General features: G+C 49.9%; 1 protein-coding gene across 3 annotated transcripts in view; it reads left to right on the top strand.

Annotated features, from left to right (window-relative positions):
- KIAA1324 (KIAA1324 ortholog) overlaps window positions 1–21,158 on the top strand; it is a 45,798-nt gene that overhangs the window by 17,046 nt on the left and 7,594 nt on the right. Inside the window, exons 7-14 of one of the 3 annotated variants that reach the window (XM_008061675.2) lie at window positions 5,189–5,277; window positions 10,022–10,199; window positions 11,639–11,767; window positions 12,173–12,263; window positions 15,513–15,618; window positions 15,861–15,998; window positions 17,328–17,591; window positions 19,658–19,831. In XM_008061675.2, coding sequence (XP_008059866.1) covers window positions 5,189–5,277; window positions 10,022–10,199; window positions 11,639–11,767; window positions 12,173–12,263; window positions 15,513–15,618; window positions 15,861–15,998; window positions 17,328–17,591; window positions 19,658–19,831 — 1,169 coding nt within the window. Of the gene's footprint in view, window positions 1–5,188; window positions 5,278–8,875; window positions 8,903–10,021; window positions 10,200–11,638; window positions 11,768–12,172; window positions 12,264–15,512; window positions 15,619–15,860; window positions 15,999–17,327; window positions 17,592–19,657; window positions 19,832–21,158 lie in introns of those variants that run through there. The other 2 variants (XM_021714179.1, XM_021714178.1) reach the window with 2 other exon arrangements.

Raw genomic sequence — 21,158 nt, 5'->3', positions numbered from 1 at the left:
TGAGTCAGAGTCTCACTCTGTCACACAGGCTGGAGTGCAGTGGCACAATCATGGTTTACCGCAGTCTCAACCTCCTGTGTTCAGGTGATCCTTCCACCTTAGCATCCCAAGTAACTGGGGCTACAGGCATATGCCACCATGCCTGGCTAATTTTTTGATTTATTGTAGAGACGAGGTCTTGACAAATTGTCTAGGCTGGTCTCCAGTCCCTGGGCTCAGGCAGTCCTCTTGCCTTGGCCGCTCAAAGTGCTAGGATTACAGGCGTGAGCCGCTGTACCCGACTAACAAAAGTATTTTAAACTGGGGAACGATGTGACTGATCTGGCTGGTGCTTTGAAAGACCACTCCGATTGCCACATGGAGGAGGGAGGGGATGCTGGGGCAGAGGCCACAGCCAGGAGACGTTGCAGCCCACACCACTGCTGGTATCCAGGACCTAATCTAAGGTGGACCCAATGCAAGTGGATACTGGAGAACTCACAGGAGGGCTGTTAAGGACAAAAGCTTGACCAAAAGGACCTGTCTGCACAAGAAGCAAAGGCTCACGCCTGTAATTCCAACATTTGTGGGAGGCCATGCTGGGAGAATTGCTTGAGCCCTGGAGTTCGATACCTGCCTGGGCAACATAGCAAGACCTCATCTCTACAAAAAATCAAAAAATTAGCCAGATGTGATGGTGTGCACCTATAGTCTCAGCTACTCTGGAGGCTGAGGAGGAAGGATCCCCTGAGCCCAGGAGATTGAGGCTGCAGTGAGCCATGATCGTGCCACTTTGTTCCAACCTGGACAACAGAGTGAGACCCCAGTGGAAAAAAGAAAAAAGGACTTGTCTCATCGATACCTATAATTTGATCATTAGGATTAATTTCTTTGTGCTATGTTTCTTGTTAGTGAACCATTTCCCAATAGAATTGTGTGGCATTCAAGAGCAAGTTTTCAGAACTAATCACTAGGGTTAAAATCCCGGTGCCACAGCTGGGTAACTGTGTCACCTTGGGCAAATGACTGGTCTGTGCCTCTACCTGTTCATCTGTAAAATGGGAATGACGATAATCATATCTGTCTCATGGTGTCACTGTGAGATCCATTAATATGGGTACAGAATTGAGAAAGAGGCCTGGCATGTAGTAAGCACTCATTTTACAACTTCATTTATAATAAGGCCTGTCCTGACATGCCTCTTTTATTTTTATTTTATTTTTTGAGTAGGAGTCTCACTCTGTTGCCCAGGCTGGAGTGCAGCAGCACTCTCACGGCCACCACAGCCTCAACCTCCTGGGCTCAGGCGATCCTTCCACCTCAGCCTTCCAAGTAGCTGGAACTACAGGTGTGTGCCACCATGCGCGGCTAGTTTTTTTATTTTTTTGTAGAGACGAGGTCTCGCCAAATTGCCCAGGCTGGTCTCGCACCCCTGGGCTCAGGCCATCCTCTCCCCTTTGCCTCCCAGAGTACTAGGATTTCAGGTGTGAGCCACCGTGCCCAGCTGGCATGCCTCTTTTAATAGAAACATACTCTTGGTACAGGTTATAATCATGAGTCACTTGTAGAGAACTTTCCAACTGACAAAACACTGATGGTTCCTAGCTCAGTACAGGAGTGACTGAGATAAATAAGACACATTCAGAGAGGTTCAGGGCCTTGCCAGGAGTCTGTGCTGGTGCCCGAGCTGGGTCTTGTGTTCATCAGGTTCTTACACCCAAGGGGAAATGTTCTCCTTTGATAAAATGCACTCCAGTGAGAACTTTGTGCTCCCAGAGGCTGGGAAGATACTGACCAGGGGCTGGAGGAGCAGAAATGGGTAGGAGCCCCTGAGATAAACATTCTTTTCTTACAGTATTGCAGGTCAACCCCACTCAAATCACTTTTCCAAACAGCTGCCAGTCTGATCTTCCACCTTTGAATAGTATCCAACTTAAACACTTGAATAGTATTCTACTTCTTAAACACCTTGATGAAACCTGAGCTGGGAAAGCGAGGTCTGTCTGAGCATTCTAGTTAATCATTTATTAAAACCAACTTCATAAAAAGAACAAAATCATGAATTTCGCAGCAACCTGGATGGAACTAGAGTCTGTAATACTGAGTGACCTCTCACAGAAACAAAGATCTGAGTATCACATGTTCTCACTCATATAATGGACCTTAAACATCCAATGCAATACTATAAGAAAATGACTGACAGTACTGGGAAACCATGGGGGTAGGGGAAGGAGATGGGATTAACAGTAGCAAATATCTGTCTGGGAACGGGGAAACACCTCATATCAACAGGGTGCCTGAATGAAACGTAATTGTATACCTAACCCTTAACTGTACCCCACAACATCATAATTTAAAAAAAAAGAAATATATTAAAAAAAAAAAAAAAAAAAAACCAACTTCACCACAGCCAGTGTGCAAACAGCTGAACTGCCTTTGCTAGAACCCGGAGCTAGGGTGTCAGGCTGACCAAATATGGCCAAGCGGAGAAAGGCCTTTCTGAGGAATGTGTTTTCCGACACGTAACCTATTCCCTGCCAGACGCAACACGCAAGGCCCTGGGCGCTGGCACGTGTTCAGTGTCTCCCCTCAAGTCCCTCCCGTTCAAGGTAGCTCAAAGCAGGAGTTGCTGGATCCTTCTGGGCTGGTGGATCTTCTGCTTGCTAACCAAGTAAATGGACTGAGAAGGCTCCAGCTGTTTCTCAGCTCCTAGTTCCCTCTGGCCCATGCTTCTAAGACAGGACCAGAAGAGGCGTGGAGACATGCGCTTGAGGAACTTTCCAGTGCAGGCCAGCAGGGCTGTAATTAGGAGACACTCTGAACTGGAAACGCATGTGGTGCCTTGGGAAAAAGAAGGGGTAGGTGAGAAATAAACCCTTACTTAGGAGGTAGGGGAAGGGACTTTCATCCTCACTAGATGTCCTATGGCAGTTCCCAACTAAAAACAATTCCCAAATGTCCAGGGAGTAATATTTACACCATTTAATGAGTGTGTGTGTGTGTGTGTGTGTGTGTGTATTTTTTTTTTTTTTTGAGTTAGAGTCTCACTGTGGCCCAGGCTAGAGTGCAGCAGTACAATCATGGCCACTGCAGTCTTGACCTGCTGGGCTCAGGTGATCTGTCTGCCTCAGCCTTCCAAGTAACTGGAACCCCAGGCTCGTACCATCACACCCAGGTAATTTTTTTTTTAATGTAGAAATAAGGTCTCACCAAGTTACCCAGGCTAGTCTCGAATCCCTGAGCTCAGGCAATTCTCTTGCCTCTGCCTCCCAAAATGTTGGCATCAAGGTGGATATTATTATTCCTGCTTTACCAATGAGAGGACTGAGGCGCAGAGAGATTAAGTAGCTTGCCTGTAGTGACACAGCTGTCATTATGAGGCAGGATTCAAACCCTGATTTGTCTAGCTTAATATCTCATTCTACTACACTATACTGCCTGCCAGGTATATATATATTTTAAGTTTGATGATTGCTCAACAGATGGCATTCATCAAATGAATGCTAGCTTTACCATGAGACAGGCAGGACAACCAAAGAAAATGGTGAAAGCACGATTGAGCAAACGTCATACTACACATTGCTACCGTCATTCAATTCAACTTAAAAAAGGAATACATAGATAACATCTCTTAAAATGTACATACATTTTTTTGGGCACCCCTTGTATACATAGAGAGAAGATCTAACCATTAGTAAATGCTTATCTGCAGGCAACACGGTATTCATTAGAAGTATCAGTGATGGCCAGGCACCATGGCTCATGCCTATAATCTCAGCACTTTGGGAGACTGAGGCAAGAGGACTGTCTGAGCCCAGGGGTTCGAGACCTGCCTGGGCAACTTGGTGAGACCTTGTCTCTACAATTAATCAAAACATTAGCTGGGCATGGTGGTGCATACCTGTGGTTACAGCTACTTGGAAGGCTGAGGCGGAAGTATTGCCTGAGCACAGCAGGTTGAGGCTGCAGTGACTGTGACTGTGTCACTGCACTCAGCCTGGGTGACAGAGTGAGACTCTTACTTAAAAAGAAAAAAAAAGAACCTTATTTCTTAAGTGGAGTCCAAGGAAATTACAACCTCACTTGTGTAGGATGGTTGCAGGGAGAAGGGGAAACTTCAAAGGCAAGCGACCTTCATTCTAAGCATATGTGAGGAGAAAATTCAGAGAAAAGCCTGGAATAAGAGTGTGAAAACAATGTCTTAAGCTTTACTATGTTTTACTTCAGAAGTAGAAAAACCAAGCTGGGCTCAGTGGCTCAGCCTGTCATCCCGCGCCTTTGGGAGGCTGAGGTGAGTGGATGGCCTGAGCCCGCGGGTTCAAGACCCGCCTGGGCAGCGAGACCTCATCTCTACAATAAATCAAAAAATCAGCCAGGCGTGGTAGCACATGCCTGTAATTCCGGCTACTCGGAAGGCTGAGACGGAAGGATCGCCGGAGCCCAGCAGGCGAGGCTGCGGTGGCCGGGAGCGGCCACTGCCCTCCAGTCTGGGCGACTGAGTGAGACTCCAACTCAAAAAAAGAAAAGAAAAACCAGCCAGGTGCAGTGACTCACGCCTGTCATCCCAGTACTTTGGGAGGCCACAACAGGAGGACTCCTTGAGCCCGGGGATTTGACACCAGCCTGGGCCACATAGCAAGACCTCATCTCTTCAAAAATTAAATAAAATAATTAGCTGGGCATGGTGGCATGCACCTGTAGTCCCAGCTACTTGGGAGGCTGAGGTGGAAGGATCGCCGGAGCCCAGCAAGTTGAGGCTGCAGTGGCCGAGAGTAGCCACTGCACTCCAGTCTGGGCGACAAGAGACTCCAACTCAAAAAATAAAATAAGTAGAAAAATCACACCCACAGTCAGGATACTGAGGCACAAGGAAGACGACAGGTTCTGGGAACTTGAGCCGGTGGTGGTTCCCCTATGTGATATGGTCTCCATCTCCACCCCTCTGTGTGGATCCTTGGCCAGGCCCCTTCTCCATGCCCCACCCAGCCAGTGATTTCTCATCACCCCTGGGAGCCGAGCAAGGCATTGGGAACTGGAGATGAGATGACGTTCTCAGGGCATGGGGAGGGGGCAGGATTTTCTACTTTTGGCCATATCTGCGTGGTGCCAAACCCCAGGGGCTCAGAAGTCATGGGACCATGAGCAAGAGATCAAGAACTGGGCTTTCTTATGTCACTTCACATATTTTTTTCTTGCTTTGGCAATTTAGAAAAAGGATCTTCCTCCTGCAAAGTGCGCCCAGCCTGCACAGACAAAGATTATTTCTACACACACACGGCCTGTGATGCCAACGGAGAGGTGGGTAGCGTGGTCTTGGGTCCCTTTGCCCCAGGTGGACTATACTCTACTCCCTGGCCTTCACCACCATTTGGAGTTCCAGCCATCAGTGATGCTGGCACCAGACAAAACCCCATAGATGACCAGACGTGGCGGTTCGCACCTGTAATTCCAGCACTTTGGGAGGCCAAGGAGGGAGGATTGCTGAGCCTAGGAATTCAAGACTAACCTGGGCACCATAGTGAGACCTTGTCTCTGCAAAAATCGAAAAATAAGCTGAGCATGGTGGTGTGTACCTGTAGTCCCAGCTATTCGGGAGGCTGAGGCAGGAGGATTGCTTGAGCCCAGGAGTTTGAGGCTGCAGTGAGCCATGATTGTGCCACTGCACTCCACCCTGGGTGGCTGTGTGAGACCCTGATTCAAAAACAAAACGAAACAAAAACCCACAGTCCTTAAAGGTGACTCTGGGGCTAGTCAGGGGCAAAAATGAGATGGCCTCTTTCATTTCCAGGTCAGAAGCTGTTTCCTCACATGTTCCACTGCTTATTCACATGTGCCCTTTTTAAAAATACCATTCTGTTTTCTTTTTCTTGGCTTCTCCCATTTGCTGAGCCCCTCTGGGCTGGGCCCTCTGTCCACACACACATATGTCCTCCTGGGGCTCAGATGCAGACTTGTCCCCTCGCCACTGCTCTTGTGGGTGGCAGGGGACTTGAGTCCTACCTCCTAACTCACCGGAGGACACTCAACTTGTTCAGTGTCTGCTTCCTCGTTCCCTTGGGCTTTCTGCCTCAGAAAAGAGCTCTCCCTCGTAGTCTCAGGGTCACCAGGTCAACATGCCCTCTGCGTGCTGACTGACATCACAGATGTGGTGTACAGGCTGGGGATTTGGGTGACTGAGACAGGTTCCTGCCTTTGGGGGCCTCCCAGTCCTGCGAGGGAGAGGGAGAAAAGAGGAAGAGGGGCCTGACCAGGGCAGCCAGAGGGAAGTGTGGGGCATGGGGGTAGCCTGGAAGAGCAGCAAGCAGTACTGGGGTCCCAAGAAGGCCTCCGTACCTTCCATCAAATATCTAGCGAGCAGCCACTCTGTGCCAGGTACTGTGTTAAGCACTAGGTATACGTCAATTAAAAAGACCAAGACAGCATCTAGCTCATAGGGCTCTTGATTCTTGTTGGGGGAGGGAGATAACAGTCAGCAAATGAGTGTAAAATATATCAAATGGCAATAAGAAAGGAAAAAAATAAAATAAAGTAAGATTGGAGATAGAGAATGACAGAGGGTGGGGATGCTGTTTTAGAAAGGATAGGAATGAGCCTGGCATGGTGGCTCACACCTGTCATCCCAGCACTTTGGGAGGCCGAGGTGGAAGGATGGCTTGAGCCCAGGAGTTCCAGAACAGCCTGGGCAACATGGCGAGGTCTCGTATCTACAGGAAATAAATAAATAGATCGATAAATAAAGAAGCAAGCCAGGCATGGTGGCGCACAGCCTGTAGTCCCAGCTACTTTGGAGGCTGAGATGGGGGGACTGCTTGAGCCCAAGAGGTCGAGGCTGCGGTGGGCCATGATCATGCCACTGCGCTCCAGCTTGAGGGACAGAGTGAGATACAACTCAAAAAAAGGTAGAGATGGCCTCTCTGAGAGGCGACAGCTGAGTGGAGACCTGAATGAGATGGGGGGGCAGCCATGAGCCATGCAGATTTTGGGGCGGAGGGCACCTCAGGTGTGGAGGAGACTGCTTGTGCTGGGTGGGCTCGGGGTACAGTGTGAGTGAGCGGGACCGGACTTGAGGGCACAAGTGGGGGGACCTGTCTGGGATTTGACACTCTGGATGAACTGTCGGACCTTGAGCCACAGCCTCTCCAGGAGGCAGACCTAGAAGCAGTGGTCTCTGCCCTTAGGGGCAGCAGAAAGCCGGACTGTTGGGATGCGCGAACGCCTGTGGCTGATCAGCTGGCTGCACGCTCCCTGGCTGATGAAACGTGGAACCAAGTCTGGTCCTTAACAGTGAGCATTTCTTAGCCGGGCACGGTGGCTCAAGTCTGTAATCCCAGCACCGTGGGAGGCAGAGGTGAGAGGATTGCCTGAGCTCATGGGTTCGAGACCAGCCTGGGCAACTTGGCGAGACCTCGTCTCTAAAATAAATCAAAAAATTAGCTGGACATGGTGGCGTGCACCTGTGATTCCAGCTCCTTGGAAAGCTGAGGTGGAAGAATTGCCTGAGCCTTGCAGGTTGAGGCTGTGGTGGTCGTGAGAGTGCCACTGCACTGCAGCCTGGGTGACAAAGTGAGACCTGACTCAAAAAACAAAACCAAACAAAAAACAAAAAACAGTGAGCATTTCTTGTGTCACCCCTGACCGCCACCACCTCCGCCAGCATTTGGTGCATCACCCCTCCCCCAGCAGCCGAGAACATCTTCTGATGTTCTGGGTGACCTTGCAAACATTATTTCCACTTTCTTGGTCTCCGTGGGGACAGTCCATCCTGCTCCCCTTGTCCCTCCTGTTCCTAACGTGTGACTGAATGTGACTGTCTGTCCTCCCTTCTGCCCCACTCTGTCCTCACGGGCTCAGACCAAGGCCTTCTGGGTCTGTCACGTGCTCTGCTGCCCGCAAGCCTGGGTGCCTGTCCAGGCCTGACCGCCGCTGGGGCCATCAGACGTGGGCTGGGGCTGAAGGCCCCAGTGTTCCCTCCCTGTACATGGCCTAAGCCAGTCCAGAGGAGGCGCACTGAAGCGTGTGGTTTAAGGGGTGCCCATGAGTGTACGTTGGCCAGCAGGGCCTCACGTCTCCCCATTCTGTTCAGTCTGGTGATTTCAGTTTGTGTTCTCTAAGCCGAATTTTATTTTTATGTATTTATTTATTTAGAGTCAAGGTCTCATTCCGTTGCCCAGTCTAGTGCATAGTGGCAGGAACACAGCTCACCGCAACCTCAAACTTTCAGGCTCAGGTTTCCCGCCTCAGCCTCCCAAGTAGCTGGGACTACAGGCACACACCACCACATCCAGCTAATTTTTATTTATTTATTTATATATTTTTTTGAGTCGGAGTCTCACTCTTGTCGCCCAGACTGGAGTGCAGTGGCACGCTCCCGGCCACCGCAGCCTCGACCTGCTGGGCACCAGCGATCTTTCCGCCTCAGCCTTCCAAGTAGCTGGAACTACAGGCGGGTCTTCACTTGCCTCGGCCTCCCAAAGTGCTGAGATTACAGGCTGAGCCACCAAGCCTAGCCTAATTTTTATTTTTTTTATAGACTGTCTCACTATGTTAGTCTCAAACTCCTGCACTCAAGCTATCCTCCTACCTCAGCCTCTTGAGTAGCTAGGACTACAGGCATGTGCCACTATACTTGGCTAGTTTTTTTAGTTGTTTTTTTTTTGTAGAGAAAGCAGCCTGGAGCCCTCGTCAAGACAATGGGACAGAGGCCTTGCTCGTCCTCTGTTCACGTGCATGGTTTGCGGCACAGATAGTCTTTACCCTCCCTTCAGTGCCTCCCATAAGCGCACCATTTTTTCTCTGACGTCCTGAGGGCCATCCAGGAAGAGTGGAGCTGCCCAGGGGCACCCCTGACTCACTGGGGGTCTCCTGCTGGTCAGCTCCCCTTCTGCACTCAACACAAATGTCTCATTCACCCCTGAGACACCTAGCCTGGCACACGGATGCATTTGACTTTCTGTAAACATCAACTTGAATGAATGAAAGCGCAAAGAATGCGCCACTCTGAAGATAAACTGAGACTCCTCTCTCTGTCCCTCCCCACTTTTCCTCAGGGCTTATGTTAAGCACCTTCGCACTTGCCTCTTGGTGTTCTAGGCTTTTCAGCAATAGCTTTTCCTGGGAACTTGGGAGTAATAAGACTCTGCAGTGGAAGCGACAGCCGGTCCCCCCTCCCTCTGGCACAAAGCCCTCATTAGGACTCTGATCAGGCAACATTCATTGGGCAGATAGTGGTTTGTTTTTTTTTCTTCAGAGTCAGGATCTCGCTCTGTTGCCCAGACTGGAGAGCAGTGGCGTGATCATAGCTCACTGCAGCTTCAAACTCTTGGGCTCAAGTGATCCTCCAGCCTCAGCCTCCTAAGTAACTGGGGCTACAAATACATGCCACCACATGTGGCTAATTTATTCATTTGTAGAGATGGGGCCTCCTAATGTTTCCCAAGCTGGTCTCGAACTCCTGGGCTCAAGCGATCTTCCTACCGTAGCCTCCCAAAGCTCTGAGATTATAGGCATGAGCCACCTCACTTGACCTGGCAGACAGTTTTTGAGCACTGGGCTAGGTGCTTGGGATACATCGGTGCCCAACCCAGCATTTCCCACCTTGGCAGCGCTCTCTCATCTGGCCCAGAGTCTTGCCTTCCACCTCCAATCCCCATCCTCAAGGTGGAGTCCTAAGGATGTACTACACCCCACACAGGCTGAGCTGTGCTTACTCTATTTCTTTTTTCTTTTCTTTTCTTTTCTTTTTTTTTTTGAGTTGGAGTCTCACTCTATTGCCCAGACTGGAGTGCAGTGGCCGCTCCCGGCCACCGCAGCCTCGCCTGCTGGGCTCCAGCGATCCTTCCGCCTCAGCCTTCCAAGTAGCCCGAACTACAGGCGTGCGCTACCACGCCCAGCTAATTTTTTGATTTATTGTAGAGATGAGGTCTCGCTGCCCAGGCAGGTCTCGAACCTGCAGGCTCAGGCAATCCACTCACCCCGGTCTCCCAAAGCGCGGGATTACAGGCTGAGCCACCCAGCCCGGCTCATGCTTACTCCATTTCTGCAGACACAGCTCATGTACAAATGGGCCCAGCCGAAAATCTGCAGCGAGGACCTTGAGGGAGCAGTGAAGCTGCCGGCCTCTGGGGTGAAGACCCGCTGCCCACCCTGCAACCCAGGCTTCTTCAAAACCAGCAACAGCACCTGCGAGCCCTGCCCTTATGGCTCCTACTCCAACGGTTCTGGTAACCGCCTCCCCACCCACCGTCTGTGTCACACCCACCCCATACCGACCATGGCACCTCTGAGGACTAAGTTCAGGAAGAGAGAGGGTAGGGCAGGTCCTGTCTGCAAGTCAGAGCCAGACTTGAAAACCATCTCTGTCCTCATTCCAACTCCAAGTGTGGCTAAGCCTGAAGATGCCTAATCCTTGCAACAGAAGCTTCTAGAATGTGGCAGGAATGCTAACTAGAAGCATTAAGGGGTTGGGATGACCAGCTTGACACGAGGCACATTTGTGTATCTGTTAATGTGAAGGCATTTAATAATAATGGGACAATAATATGAGCTACATGTATCAGTCTGGAGCAGGGGTCCCCAACTCCCGGGCCATGGACTGATATCAAGTCCGTGGCATGTTAGGAACTGGAACACACAGCAGGAGGTGAGCAGCAGGCTAGCGAGCAAAGTTTCATCGGTATTTACAGCTGCTCCCCATCACTTGCATCACCGCAGCATTAGATTCACATAGGAACACGAACCCTACTGAGCACTGTGCATGCGAGGGATCTAGGTTGCTCACTCCTTATGAGAATCTAATACCTGGTGGTCTGAGGTGGAGCTGAGGCAGTGATGCTTGTGCTGGGCAGTGGCTGCCAATACAGATTAACATTAGCAGTGAGGTTTGACTGGCAGAGATCATAAGAACTCAATTGCTTGCTGACTCATTTCACAATGACAATTTCATAACAATACATTATATATTATAATTTAATAATCATAGAAATAAAGTGCACAATGAATGTAATGTGCTTGGATCATCCCAAAGCAAGCCATAGAAAAACTATCCACCACAAAACTGGTCCCTGGTGCCAAAAAGGTTGGGGACCACTAGTCTAGAAGATATTTTTAAGTTTTTGTTTGTTTCTGTTTTTTGAGTCGGAGTCTCACACTGTCACCCAGCCTGGAGTGCAGTGGCACGCTCACAGCCACCACAGCTTTGACCTGCCGGGCTCAGGTGATTCTCCCACCTCAGCCTCAAGTAGCTGGAACCACAGGTGTGTGCCACCATGCCTGGCTAATTTTTTTATTTTTATTGTACAGACGAAGTCTCACCAAGTTGCCTGGGCTGGTCTCGAGCCCCTGGGCTCAGACAATCCTTTTGCCTCCGCCTCCCAAAGTGCTGGGATTACGAGTGTGAGCCACCATGCCCAATACATTTAAGTTTTGAAATGAAGAGTGCGGGTAGTATGGCTAGTGTATTGGAATGAAGGCTCGGTGTTTATTGACATCTTGAATAGGTTAAGTACACCGTCAGAATGTTTTCGAGTCAGCTCCATGTAACTCGGTGCCACAGTCCTCCACCCTCGTCGGCTGCCGCTGCTGCTCCACCTGTCCAAGTGGCAGCAGCTCCACCTGGTGGCTGTGGCCTTCCTGCTGAACATGTGGGTCTTGTACTCCCCAGACTGTGCCCACTGCCCTGCCGGGACCGAACCTGCCGTGGGGTTTGAATACAAGTGGTGGAACACGCTGCCCACAAACATGGAGACGACCGTCCTCAGTGGGGTCAACTTTGAGTACAAGGGCATGACAGGTAAGGAGAACAAGGTAAGGCTTCTTGACTTGCCATCGGCTCCCTGAACCCCCATCATCCTTTCAACTTCACGTTTCTCCGTGATAGTGATGTCTGAGAAAGATAAGCTCATTATGTCATGCATTTCCTCGAAAGGCCCAACCCTCATGGACATAGATTCTACCCACGCCTAGTTTCAGATGCAGGGACAGAGCCAGAAACAACAGGCATGCACCCCAAAGGTCATGCTCTGAGAGCTTCCAAGTCTTTGGCCAAAGTAGCAGGCTCAGTGGCACGGTGTGTGCTCAGTGGTGCCTCGGACAGCTCCGAGGATGGTGTCAAATCTCCCTTCCAGGGTGTCCTCGAGGTGTGCCCTTGCTTTGCACCCACAAGCTTGAGGGCGCTAATTGTCCTTCTCCTTTCCAGGCTGGGAAGTGGCTGGCGATCACATTTACTCGGCCGTCGGAGCCTCCGACAATGACTTCATGATCCTCACGCTGGCCGTGCCAGGGTTTAGGTGAGGAACACCTAGCATGGACAAGTCCAGTCTGACGTGGCCACCTCCGACTCCCACACACTCTGGAATGCTGTAGAGGACGGGGCATCAGAAGTGGCATTCATTCATTCCTTTTTTTTGAGTTGGAGTCTCACTCTGTCGCCCAGACTGGAGGGCAGTCGCCGCTCCCGGCCACCGCAGCCTCGACCCGCTGGTCTCCAGCGATCCTTCCGCCTCAGCCTTCCGAGTAGCCGGAATTACAGGCAGGCACTACCACGCCCAGCTGATTTTTTGATTTATTGTAGAGATGAGGTCTCGTTGCCCAGGCGCGTCTCGAACCCGCGGGCTCAGGCCATCCACTCACCTCAGCTTCCCAAAGGTGCGGATTACAGGCTGAGCCACCGAGCCCAGCTGGCATTCATTCTTTCCAAATGTCAGTTCAGACCAGAGGGCACCGTCACAGCTTGACCCAGTTAGCCTGAACGCTAGGACATGTCTATAGTTGCAGCCCATACTGATTTACCTATCACTCACCCACCATTCAGCTTCTCCCATCGACTGGCCACATGCTATTAAATTCATCCTCCACACAGCATCGACAAGTTTAAAAAAACAATAAGACTTAAAAAAATAAGGCCAGAAGTACCCATAGACAGCTTTTTTTTTTTTTGAATTGGAGTCTCACTTTGTCACCCAGGCTGGAGGGCTTTGGGGAAAGAAGATTGTGAGGGCTTTTTTTTTTAAAGAGACAAGGTCTCTTTTTTTTGAGTTGGAATCCCACTCTGTCGCCCACACTGGAGTACAGGCACGTTCACGGCCACCGCAGCCTCGCCTGCTGGGCTCAGGCGATCCTTCTGCCTCAGCCTTCCAAGTAGCTGAAACAACAGGCACGCGCCACCAAGACTGGCTAATTTTTTTATTTACTATAGAGACAAGGTCTTGCCATGTTGCTCAGGGTGGTCTTGAGCCTGTGGGCTCAGGCAATCCTCTTGCCTCAACCTCCCAATGTGCTGGGATTACAGGTATCAGCCATGGTGCCCAACTAAGAGACAAGGTCTTTCTATGTTGCCAAGGCTGGCTTTGAACTCCTGGGCTCAAGCAATCCTCCACCCTTGGCCTCCCAAAGTGTTGGTTTCACAGGCATGAGCAACTGTCCCAGCTAAGGATTGTTCTTATTGTCATTTGTCCCATATCCCAAGAAGACCTAGGGCAACAAGCAATTTGCCACAAAAACAAAAACAAACAACAACAACAACAACAACAAAAACTCCTGGCAGTGTCATAATGGTGGAAAGAACACTGGACCAGAAGACAGGGCACTTGAACTTTTCAGTTGCTGACTGTGTGAACTTGGGAAGGTCACGTAACATGTACAGGCTCAGGCCCCTGGTCTATAAAACAAGTCTGTGATTTAGGACCAGCCGAGGCTGAGATGATTCTTCCAGTCTACGGGTCAGCACAACTACGGTGAGAGGAGCTGAGAACTGGAGGTTTTCAGAATTCAGACAAATGGCTAAAGCCCAAAGAAAAACCATGGCCTGGGACGGCCTGGTGCAGTGGCTCACACCTGTAATCCCAGCACTTTGGAAGGCAGGAGGATTGCTTGAGTTCAGGAGTTTGAGACCAGCTTGGGCAACATAGCAAGACCCTGTCTCTACAAAAAATAGAGAGGAAAAAAAAAATCAGGGTGCAGTGCCTCACACTTGTAATCCCAGCACTTTGGGAGGTGGAGACGAGAGGATTAACTGAGTCCAGGGATTCAAGACCAGCCTGGGCAACTTGGTGAGATCTCGTCTCTACAATAAAAATCAAAAAATTAACCAGATGTGGTGGTGCACACCTGTAGTTCCAGCTACTTAGAAGGCTGAGGCAGAAGGATCACCTGAGTCCAGCCAGTTGGAATTGCGGTGGCCATGAGCGTGCCGCTACACTCCAACCTGGGCAGCAGAGTGAGACTCCAACTCAAAAAAGAAAAAAAAAATCAAAGACCCATAAGTGGATTTCCAAAACCCAAGTGAGCTCTTCTGCCCATCTGTACTCCAGAGATGAGAGGAAAATGCTGCCGATTTAGCTTCATTCCCTACTTCGAGGTCCCTGCTGTCCAGCCCCGCAATGGGGCTCCGTTTCCCTCCCCTTAACACACATGACTCAGAGCTGGCAGAACACATCTGTAACCCTTGTTTGCAAGGTGAGCAAACCTTCTAGGTTTTTTCTGAGCAACAAAACTACCTTTCAATTTGCAAATCTGATGACCATGGTAAAGAACTCCCTTACCCTGCCCTCAACTCCAGGTCACAGGGCCACAGCTCCCTCTTTCCCAAAGGACGATCAACCTGAGAACTCTGTTCATTGAACACAAGCAAAGTTCCCGCTATGCTGATGAGTGAGCTGAGTAAAGGTAGATGGTTTGCATGATGATAGTGCTTCACTGTTGTGCAGACTCTGATTGGCTGAGTCTGGGGTCAAGCCTGAGTATCTGGAGTTCTAAGAAACTCTCGGAGTTGGCCATGCTGCAGGTCTGCAGACCACGCTCTGCTAGTGAGGCCATATAGCTTTTTTTTTTTTTTTTTGGCATGGGATCTCACTATGTTGCCCAGGCTGGTCTTGAACTCCTGGGCTCAAACAATCCTGCAGCATCAGCCTCCCAAGTAGCTGGGATTACAGGAATGTGCCACCATGCCTGGCTGAGGCTATACAGCATTTTTATAAAGCACTCCTGAGCATGGTAGCTCGCGCCTGTGATCCCAGTATTTTGGGAGGCTGAGGTGGGGGGATTGCTTGAGCCCAGGAGTTTGAGACCAGCCTGGGCAACATAGTGAGACCTTATCTCTACAAAAAAAATTAAAATTAGCTAGGCATGGTGGTGCGCACCTATAATCCCAGCTACTTAGGAGGAAAGCAGGAGGATTGCTTGAGCCTAGGAGGTCGAGGCTGCAGTGAACCATGAGTGTGCCACTGCACTCCAGCCTAGGGGATAGAGACTCTGACTCAAGAAAAAAAGCACTTTGACATCTGTCATGGCTTTGGACTTCACCACAGTGATGGGAGGCAGGTAAGAAAGATATATGATCAACTCTATTTTATAGATGAGGAAGCTTTGCTTTGGCTAGGTCAAGGACACATAGCTAGCGGGCATAGATGGACTTAGTCCATACTCTTTCTAGTGTGTTCGGAACCTAATCCTGTCTCTCAGCAGACCCTCTGCAGCTGTCTGGGCTCTTCAAGTATCACCTGGCCTCGGGCATTGACTTCTAATTTCTGTCCCCACAGACCTCCGCAGTCGATGACGGCAGACACAGAGAATAAGGAGGTGGCCAGAATCACATTTGTCTTTGAGACCATCTGTTCCGTGAACTGTGAGCTCTACTTCATGGTGGTACGCTTTCCTGTCTCTGCCTGCCGTGGGGCTCCCCGGGGAGGACTGCCGTTAGTGTGTCATTGTGACTGACAGCCCACTTGTAGTGATTCCCCAGGGGAAGGGCCCAGGCGACTGCCAGGGACTTCACGTTTAATGTGGGTCTGACCAACTGTGATGGGGCACAGGGGGTTGGCAGCTGTATAGACACCCACACCCCCTCCGGCCATCACACCCTCTTCACTCGTCTGTCCTGGGTTCAGGGCGTGAATTCTAGGACCAACACCCCCGTGGAGACATGGAAAGGTTCCAAAGGCAAACAGTCCTATACCCGCTCTATTGAGAATAACGCCACCATGAGCTTCACCTGGGCCTTCCAGAGGACCACCTTCCTTGAGACAGTAAGTCCCTCCCCTTCCTTAGACCCCAGACTCCCAGAAGAGACCCCTTGAGCCCGGGAGGACTCCTGGAATTAACCTAAGTGTGTGTCTGAAGTTCAGAATCCCAAGGAGTCAAACAGAACTGCCTAACCCAGCCTTGGCTCAGTGACTTCCTGGGATAGTGACACCGGAAGCTCCTGAAATAACATGAATTGGAAGCAGTGGCTCACGCCTGTAATCTCAGCACTTTGGGAGGTTGAGTTGAGAGGATTGCCTGAGCCCACGGGTTCAAGACCAGCCTGGGCAACTTGGCGAGACCTCGTCTCTACAATAAATCAAAAAATTAGCCAGGCGTGGTGGGGCACACCCGTAGTTCCAGCTACTTGGAAGGCTGAGGTAGAAGGACCGCTTGAACCCCAGCAGGTCGAGGCTGCGGTGGCCATGAGCGTGCCACTGCACTCCAGGCTGGGTGACGGAGTGAGACTCCGACTCAGACAAAAAAAAAACCAAAACATATTCCTCCATGCCATCCCTGCCTTGAGGACATATGAGGTGTCAGATCTGTTGTTTTTCACAATAATAACTCTGATTTTATTTTCTTAACTCAAAGAAATACAGGTTCACGGCAGAAAACTTAGAAAATAGAAATAAGAAAAAAAAAAAAAAGAAAGAAAAAAGAAATAAAATCAACCTTGACTCCACTGCCCAGAGACAACCCAGTAACATCTCAGCCTGCTTTTTTCATGTCACAGTATCCACTACATATTTCCTCCATGGTACTTAATATTTAATACATGACAAAATGGCTCAGTTTTATTTTAGAATGACACTAAATGCACATAAAGAGCTACCGTTAAGTGAAGAAAAAGAATACGACAGGCTGAGTGTAGTGGCTCATGTCTGTCATCCCAGCACTTTGGGAGGCTGAGGCAGGAGGATCACTTGAGCCCAGGAGTTCGAGGCCAGCCTGGGAAACAAAACGAGACCTTGTCTCTAATGAATAAGTAAATATAAAAAATTTAGCCGGGCACGGTGGCTCTGGCTCACACCCGTAATCCCAGCACTTTGGGAGACTGAGGCAGAAGGATGACCTGAGCCCAGCAGATCGAGACTGTGGTGGCTGTGAGAGTGCCACTATACTCCAGCCTGGGGGACAGAGGGAGACTCCGTCTCAAACATAAATAAATAAAATTTTTTAAAATGCAAATTTAAATAAAATAATAGGATGCCTCCAAAGTTCTTCTCGAGTATCACAGGATAAAAGATGAAGAACTTCCCTCTGTCCAGAGATCTCGATCACTGCCGTGTCTCAGGCCTCCACCCTCTCCCTTCTTGTCTCCTTGCCTCCAGGGCAGAAAGTACACCAGTGACGTGGCCAAGATCTATTCTATCAACATCACCAATGTCATGGACGGCGTGGCCTCATTCTGCCGTCCATGTGCCCTGGAGGCCTCCGACACGGGCTCCTCCTGCACTTCTTGTTCTGCCGGTTACTACATTGACCGAGATTCGGGAACCTGCCGCCCCTGCCTCCCTAACACGGTCCTGAAAGCCCACCAGCCTTATGGCAGCCAGGCCTGTGTGCCCTGCGGCCCAGGGACCAAGAGCAACAAGGTGCCTACAGTCTGCTGCGCAGCGCGAACTTGGCCCTCTGGTTGGGTGACCTCGCGGGTGCTGGGTCCTGCCTGGGCTGGGTCCTTGAGGGGCTGATAACCAAACGCTCCATTGGTGTCCTGGGTTCTCAGCAGCAGGGCCTGATTTCCACATCCAGGACTCTGTCATGAACGAGTCTCATCTTAGTTGAGGAGTGAGGGAGACGGGTGACTATCTGGTCCAGAGCGTTGTTTGGCATCTGTGCCAATTTCTTCCTGGAGAGAAGGAGTAGAGGGGCTTATGGCTCAAACTCAGCCTCGTGCCATCCAAATTGTTGTCATGGAAATTCGCTCCCTCTTTGCAAAGGTAACTCAAGCTTTGTGGGACATATTGTCTGTCGGCATTGCTGGCTTCTATCCAAGTGACTTCTCAGCTATCCAGGCATAAAGATTCTTTTCTAAAGTGGAAAAGCAGGCTGAGTGCGAAGGCTCAAGCCCATCATCCCAGCACTTTGGAAGGCTGAGGTGGGGAAATCCCTCAAGCCCAGAAGTTTGAGACCATTCTAGGCAAGAGAGTGGGCCCTCACCTCTATAAAAAATAGAAGAATTAGCCAGGTGTGGTGGTACCGTCGTTGGTCCTAGCTGCTCTAGAGGCTGAGGCAGGAGGATCGCCTGAGCCCAGGAGGTGGCAGCTGTGATGAGAAGTGATCGTGCCACTGTATCCAGCCTGGGTGACAGTGTGAGACCTCGACTCAAAAATAAATAAGTAAATAAGCAAATGAGTGGAAAGCAGTGCTGTTGTCCCCGTGTCCTTACTGCTTCTGAGAAAGTACTATGACCAAAAGCTCTTAGTGATTGATGCTTTTAAATGAATTTGTATTATACGGATCACAGCCACACGCACACACATCTGGAAGGCATTATTTGCACGTACTCTGTAAACGTGGCTCCGTTCCTCTGTGCAATGAGTGGAAAGATTCTTTGGGCAGCTTCTTTGGGGACCCTGGGCTGTGTCACAACCTGCTTCCCCTGGAGCACCCCCTGCTGTGATGGGAGGGAATGACAGCTGTGCCAGGCGGCCGCTGATTGGGGTCCCTGGAAGAGAGCAAGGAGGGGGTTTATGGGAAATTAAGCCCCTTTGGAATTCAGCTTCCTGCAGCGAACCTGAAAAAGGGGAAGCAGGATTCTGTGAGTCTTAGATGGCGAGGAGGAAGCAGGGGGGACAAGCCTCGAGGAATCTAGGCACAGGAACAAGGTTACAGAATTTGACGGAACTATGCACCGAAAAATAACAGGTGTAGGTTTGTACGTCATATATGTGCAATAGTTGAATGGCAAGGTGGACATAAATCCCACTCGTGCATGTTTTGCTTTTTTTTTTTTTTTTTTTAAATCAGGGTCTCACTCTGTTGCCCAGGCTGGAATGCCCTGGTATGATCACAACAATCACGGTTCATGGCAGCCTTTACCTTCTGGGCTCAGGCAGTCCTTCTGCCCCGGCCTCTCGAGTAATTGGGACTATGGGCAGTGCCAACATGCCTGGCTAATTTTTTATTTTGCTGTAGAGATGAGGTCTCGCTCTGTTGCCCAGGCTAGTCTCCAACTCCTGGGCTCAAGTGATCCTCCTGCCTTGGCCTCCCAAAGTGCTGGGGTTATAGGCGTGAGCCACCGTGCCCAGACTCGTTTCACTTCTTTTTTTCCAGTCGGAGTCTCTGTCACCCAGCCTCAACCCACTGGGCTCAGGCGATCCTTCTGCCTCAACCTAGCTGGAACCACAGGCATGTGCCACCACACCCAACCACTTTTTTTTTGTATTTACTGTAGAGTCTCACCATGTTGCTCAGGCTGGTCTTAACCCCTTGGGCTCAGCCAGTCCTCTCATCTCCACCTTCCAAAGTGCTGAGATTACAGGCGTGAACCACCACACCCAGTTTGTTCACTTCTTCTAATGCCCACCCCTAATCCTTCCTTCTTTTTCTCTAGCGCCACTTGGGCTGGACCAGACTGGGGAGATAGCTGCCACTTTCCACTGCGGCCCCTCAGGGACTCCCTGACTCACTTGCCTGACCCAGTCCCTCTCCCCCTTAGATCCACTCTCTGTGCTACAATGACTGCACCTTCTCACGCAACACTCCGGCCAGGACTTTCAACTACAATTTCTCCGCGTTGGCGAGCACTGTCACTCATGCCGGAGGGCCAAGCTTCACTTCCAAAGGCCTGAAATATTTTCATCACTTTACCCTGAGTCTCTGTGGAAACCAGGTAAGGTATGCAAGTGGCAGTGTGAGAACTGAAAAGGGGAAGCCAGAGACAGACACCAAGGAAACTAGAAATCCCTCAGGTGGCCAGGGATTGAGGAGGTTAAAAGTGTTTAAATGGTTGCAATTTTCCCTGAGGACTTTTTTCTCTAAAATCAAATCATCTGGATGATAAACGTTTAGGAAAATAAAAATGTTTAAAGTAAGGTGTTCATTTACTCTTTTATTCTTTTTAGTCAGAGTCTTACTCTATTGCTTAGGCTAGAGTGCAGTAGCATGCTCACGGTCACCGCAGCGTCAACCTGCTGGGCTCAGGCGATCCTTCTGCCTCAGCCTTCCAAGTAGCTGGAACCACAGGCGCGTGCTACCATGCTCAACTAATTTTTTTATTTATTGTAGAGACAAGTTCTTATCATGTTGCTCAGGCTGGTCTCGAACCCCTGAGCTCAGGCAACCCTCTCGCCTGGGATTACAGGCGTGAGCCACCACACCTGGCTTCATTTACTCTTTCTTGACCTTTATTCCCTCAAAATGAGTATACTGTGGCCGGATGCAGTGGCTCACGCCTGTAATCCCAGCACTTTGGGATGCCAAAGCAGGAGGATTGCTTGAACCCAGGAGTTCAAGACAGCCTGGGCAATATAGCAAGAACCTCATCTCTACAAAAAGTAAAGAATAATACTCATCTCTACAAAAAGTAAAGAATAATAATAATAATAATAATGAGTATGTTTTTTAAATATGCAAGAGGAATGCCCTTCTCATGCACACACACATTTTAAAAAGCATTCTTCAGTAATCAGTGCGTTTATCACTAGTTTTCTAGAGTCTGGATAAAATCAACTGTTCCTAGTTTATCTACATGTATCTTTGCTGACAGTACAAAAGAAGTCACATGAAAGACTGTATAAGGAAAGATTGTCACCATCCACCATGTCATGCCACTGCAAATATTTTGGAACCCAAATTCAAAGACAGAAACATACGGGCTAATCCTACCACTGCTGCTCTGGGTGAATTGCAAGCAGGCCATGATTAGCAGTTGGAAAGTACATTTCAAATGTTGTGAAATATCTAGTGTGTGACTCTGTGGTGGTAAGGCCCTTCCATCACATAGCTTACACCCATCTTCTGTAGCATGCAAAGAAGTTGACATGTGGGCCGGGCTCGGTGGCTCAGCCTGTAATCCCAGCGCTTTGGGAGGCAGAGGTGAGTGGATTGTCTGAGCCCGAGGGTTTGAGACCTGCCTGGGCAACTTGGTGAGACCTCATCTCCACAATAAATCAAAAATCAGCCGGGTGTGGTAGCGCATGCCTGTAGTTCCAGCTACT

This window comes from Carlito syrichta, unplaced genomic scaffold, assembly GCF_000164805.1.
Source record: "Carlito syrichta isolate Samal-C Ts95f unplaced genomic scaffold, Tarsius_syrichta-2.0.1 Scaffold94802, whole genome shotgun sequence".
NCBI classification, from domain to species: Eukaryota; Metazoa; Chordata; class Mammalia; order Primates; family Tarsiidae; genus Carlito; species Carlito syrichta.
Note: the sequence above shows the minus strand (reverse complement) of the source record. Positions and strands in the feature narration are given on the sequence as shown.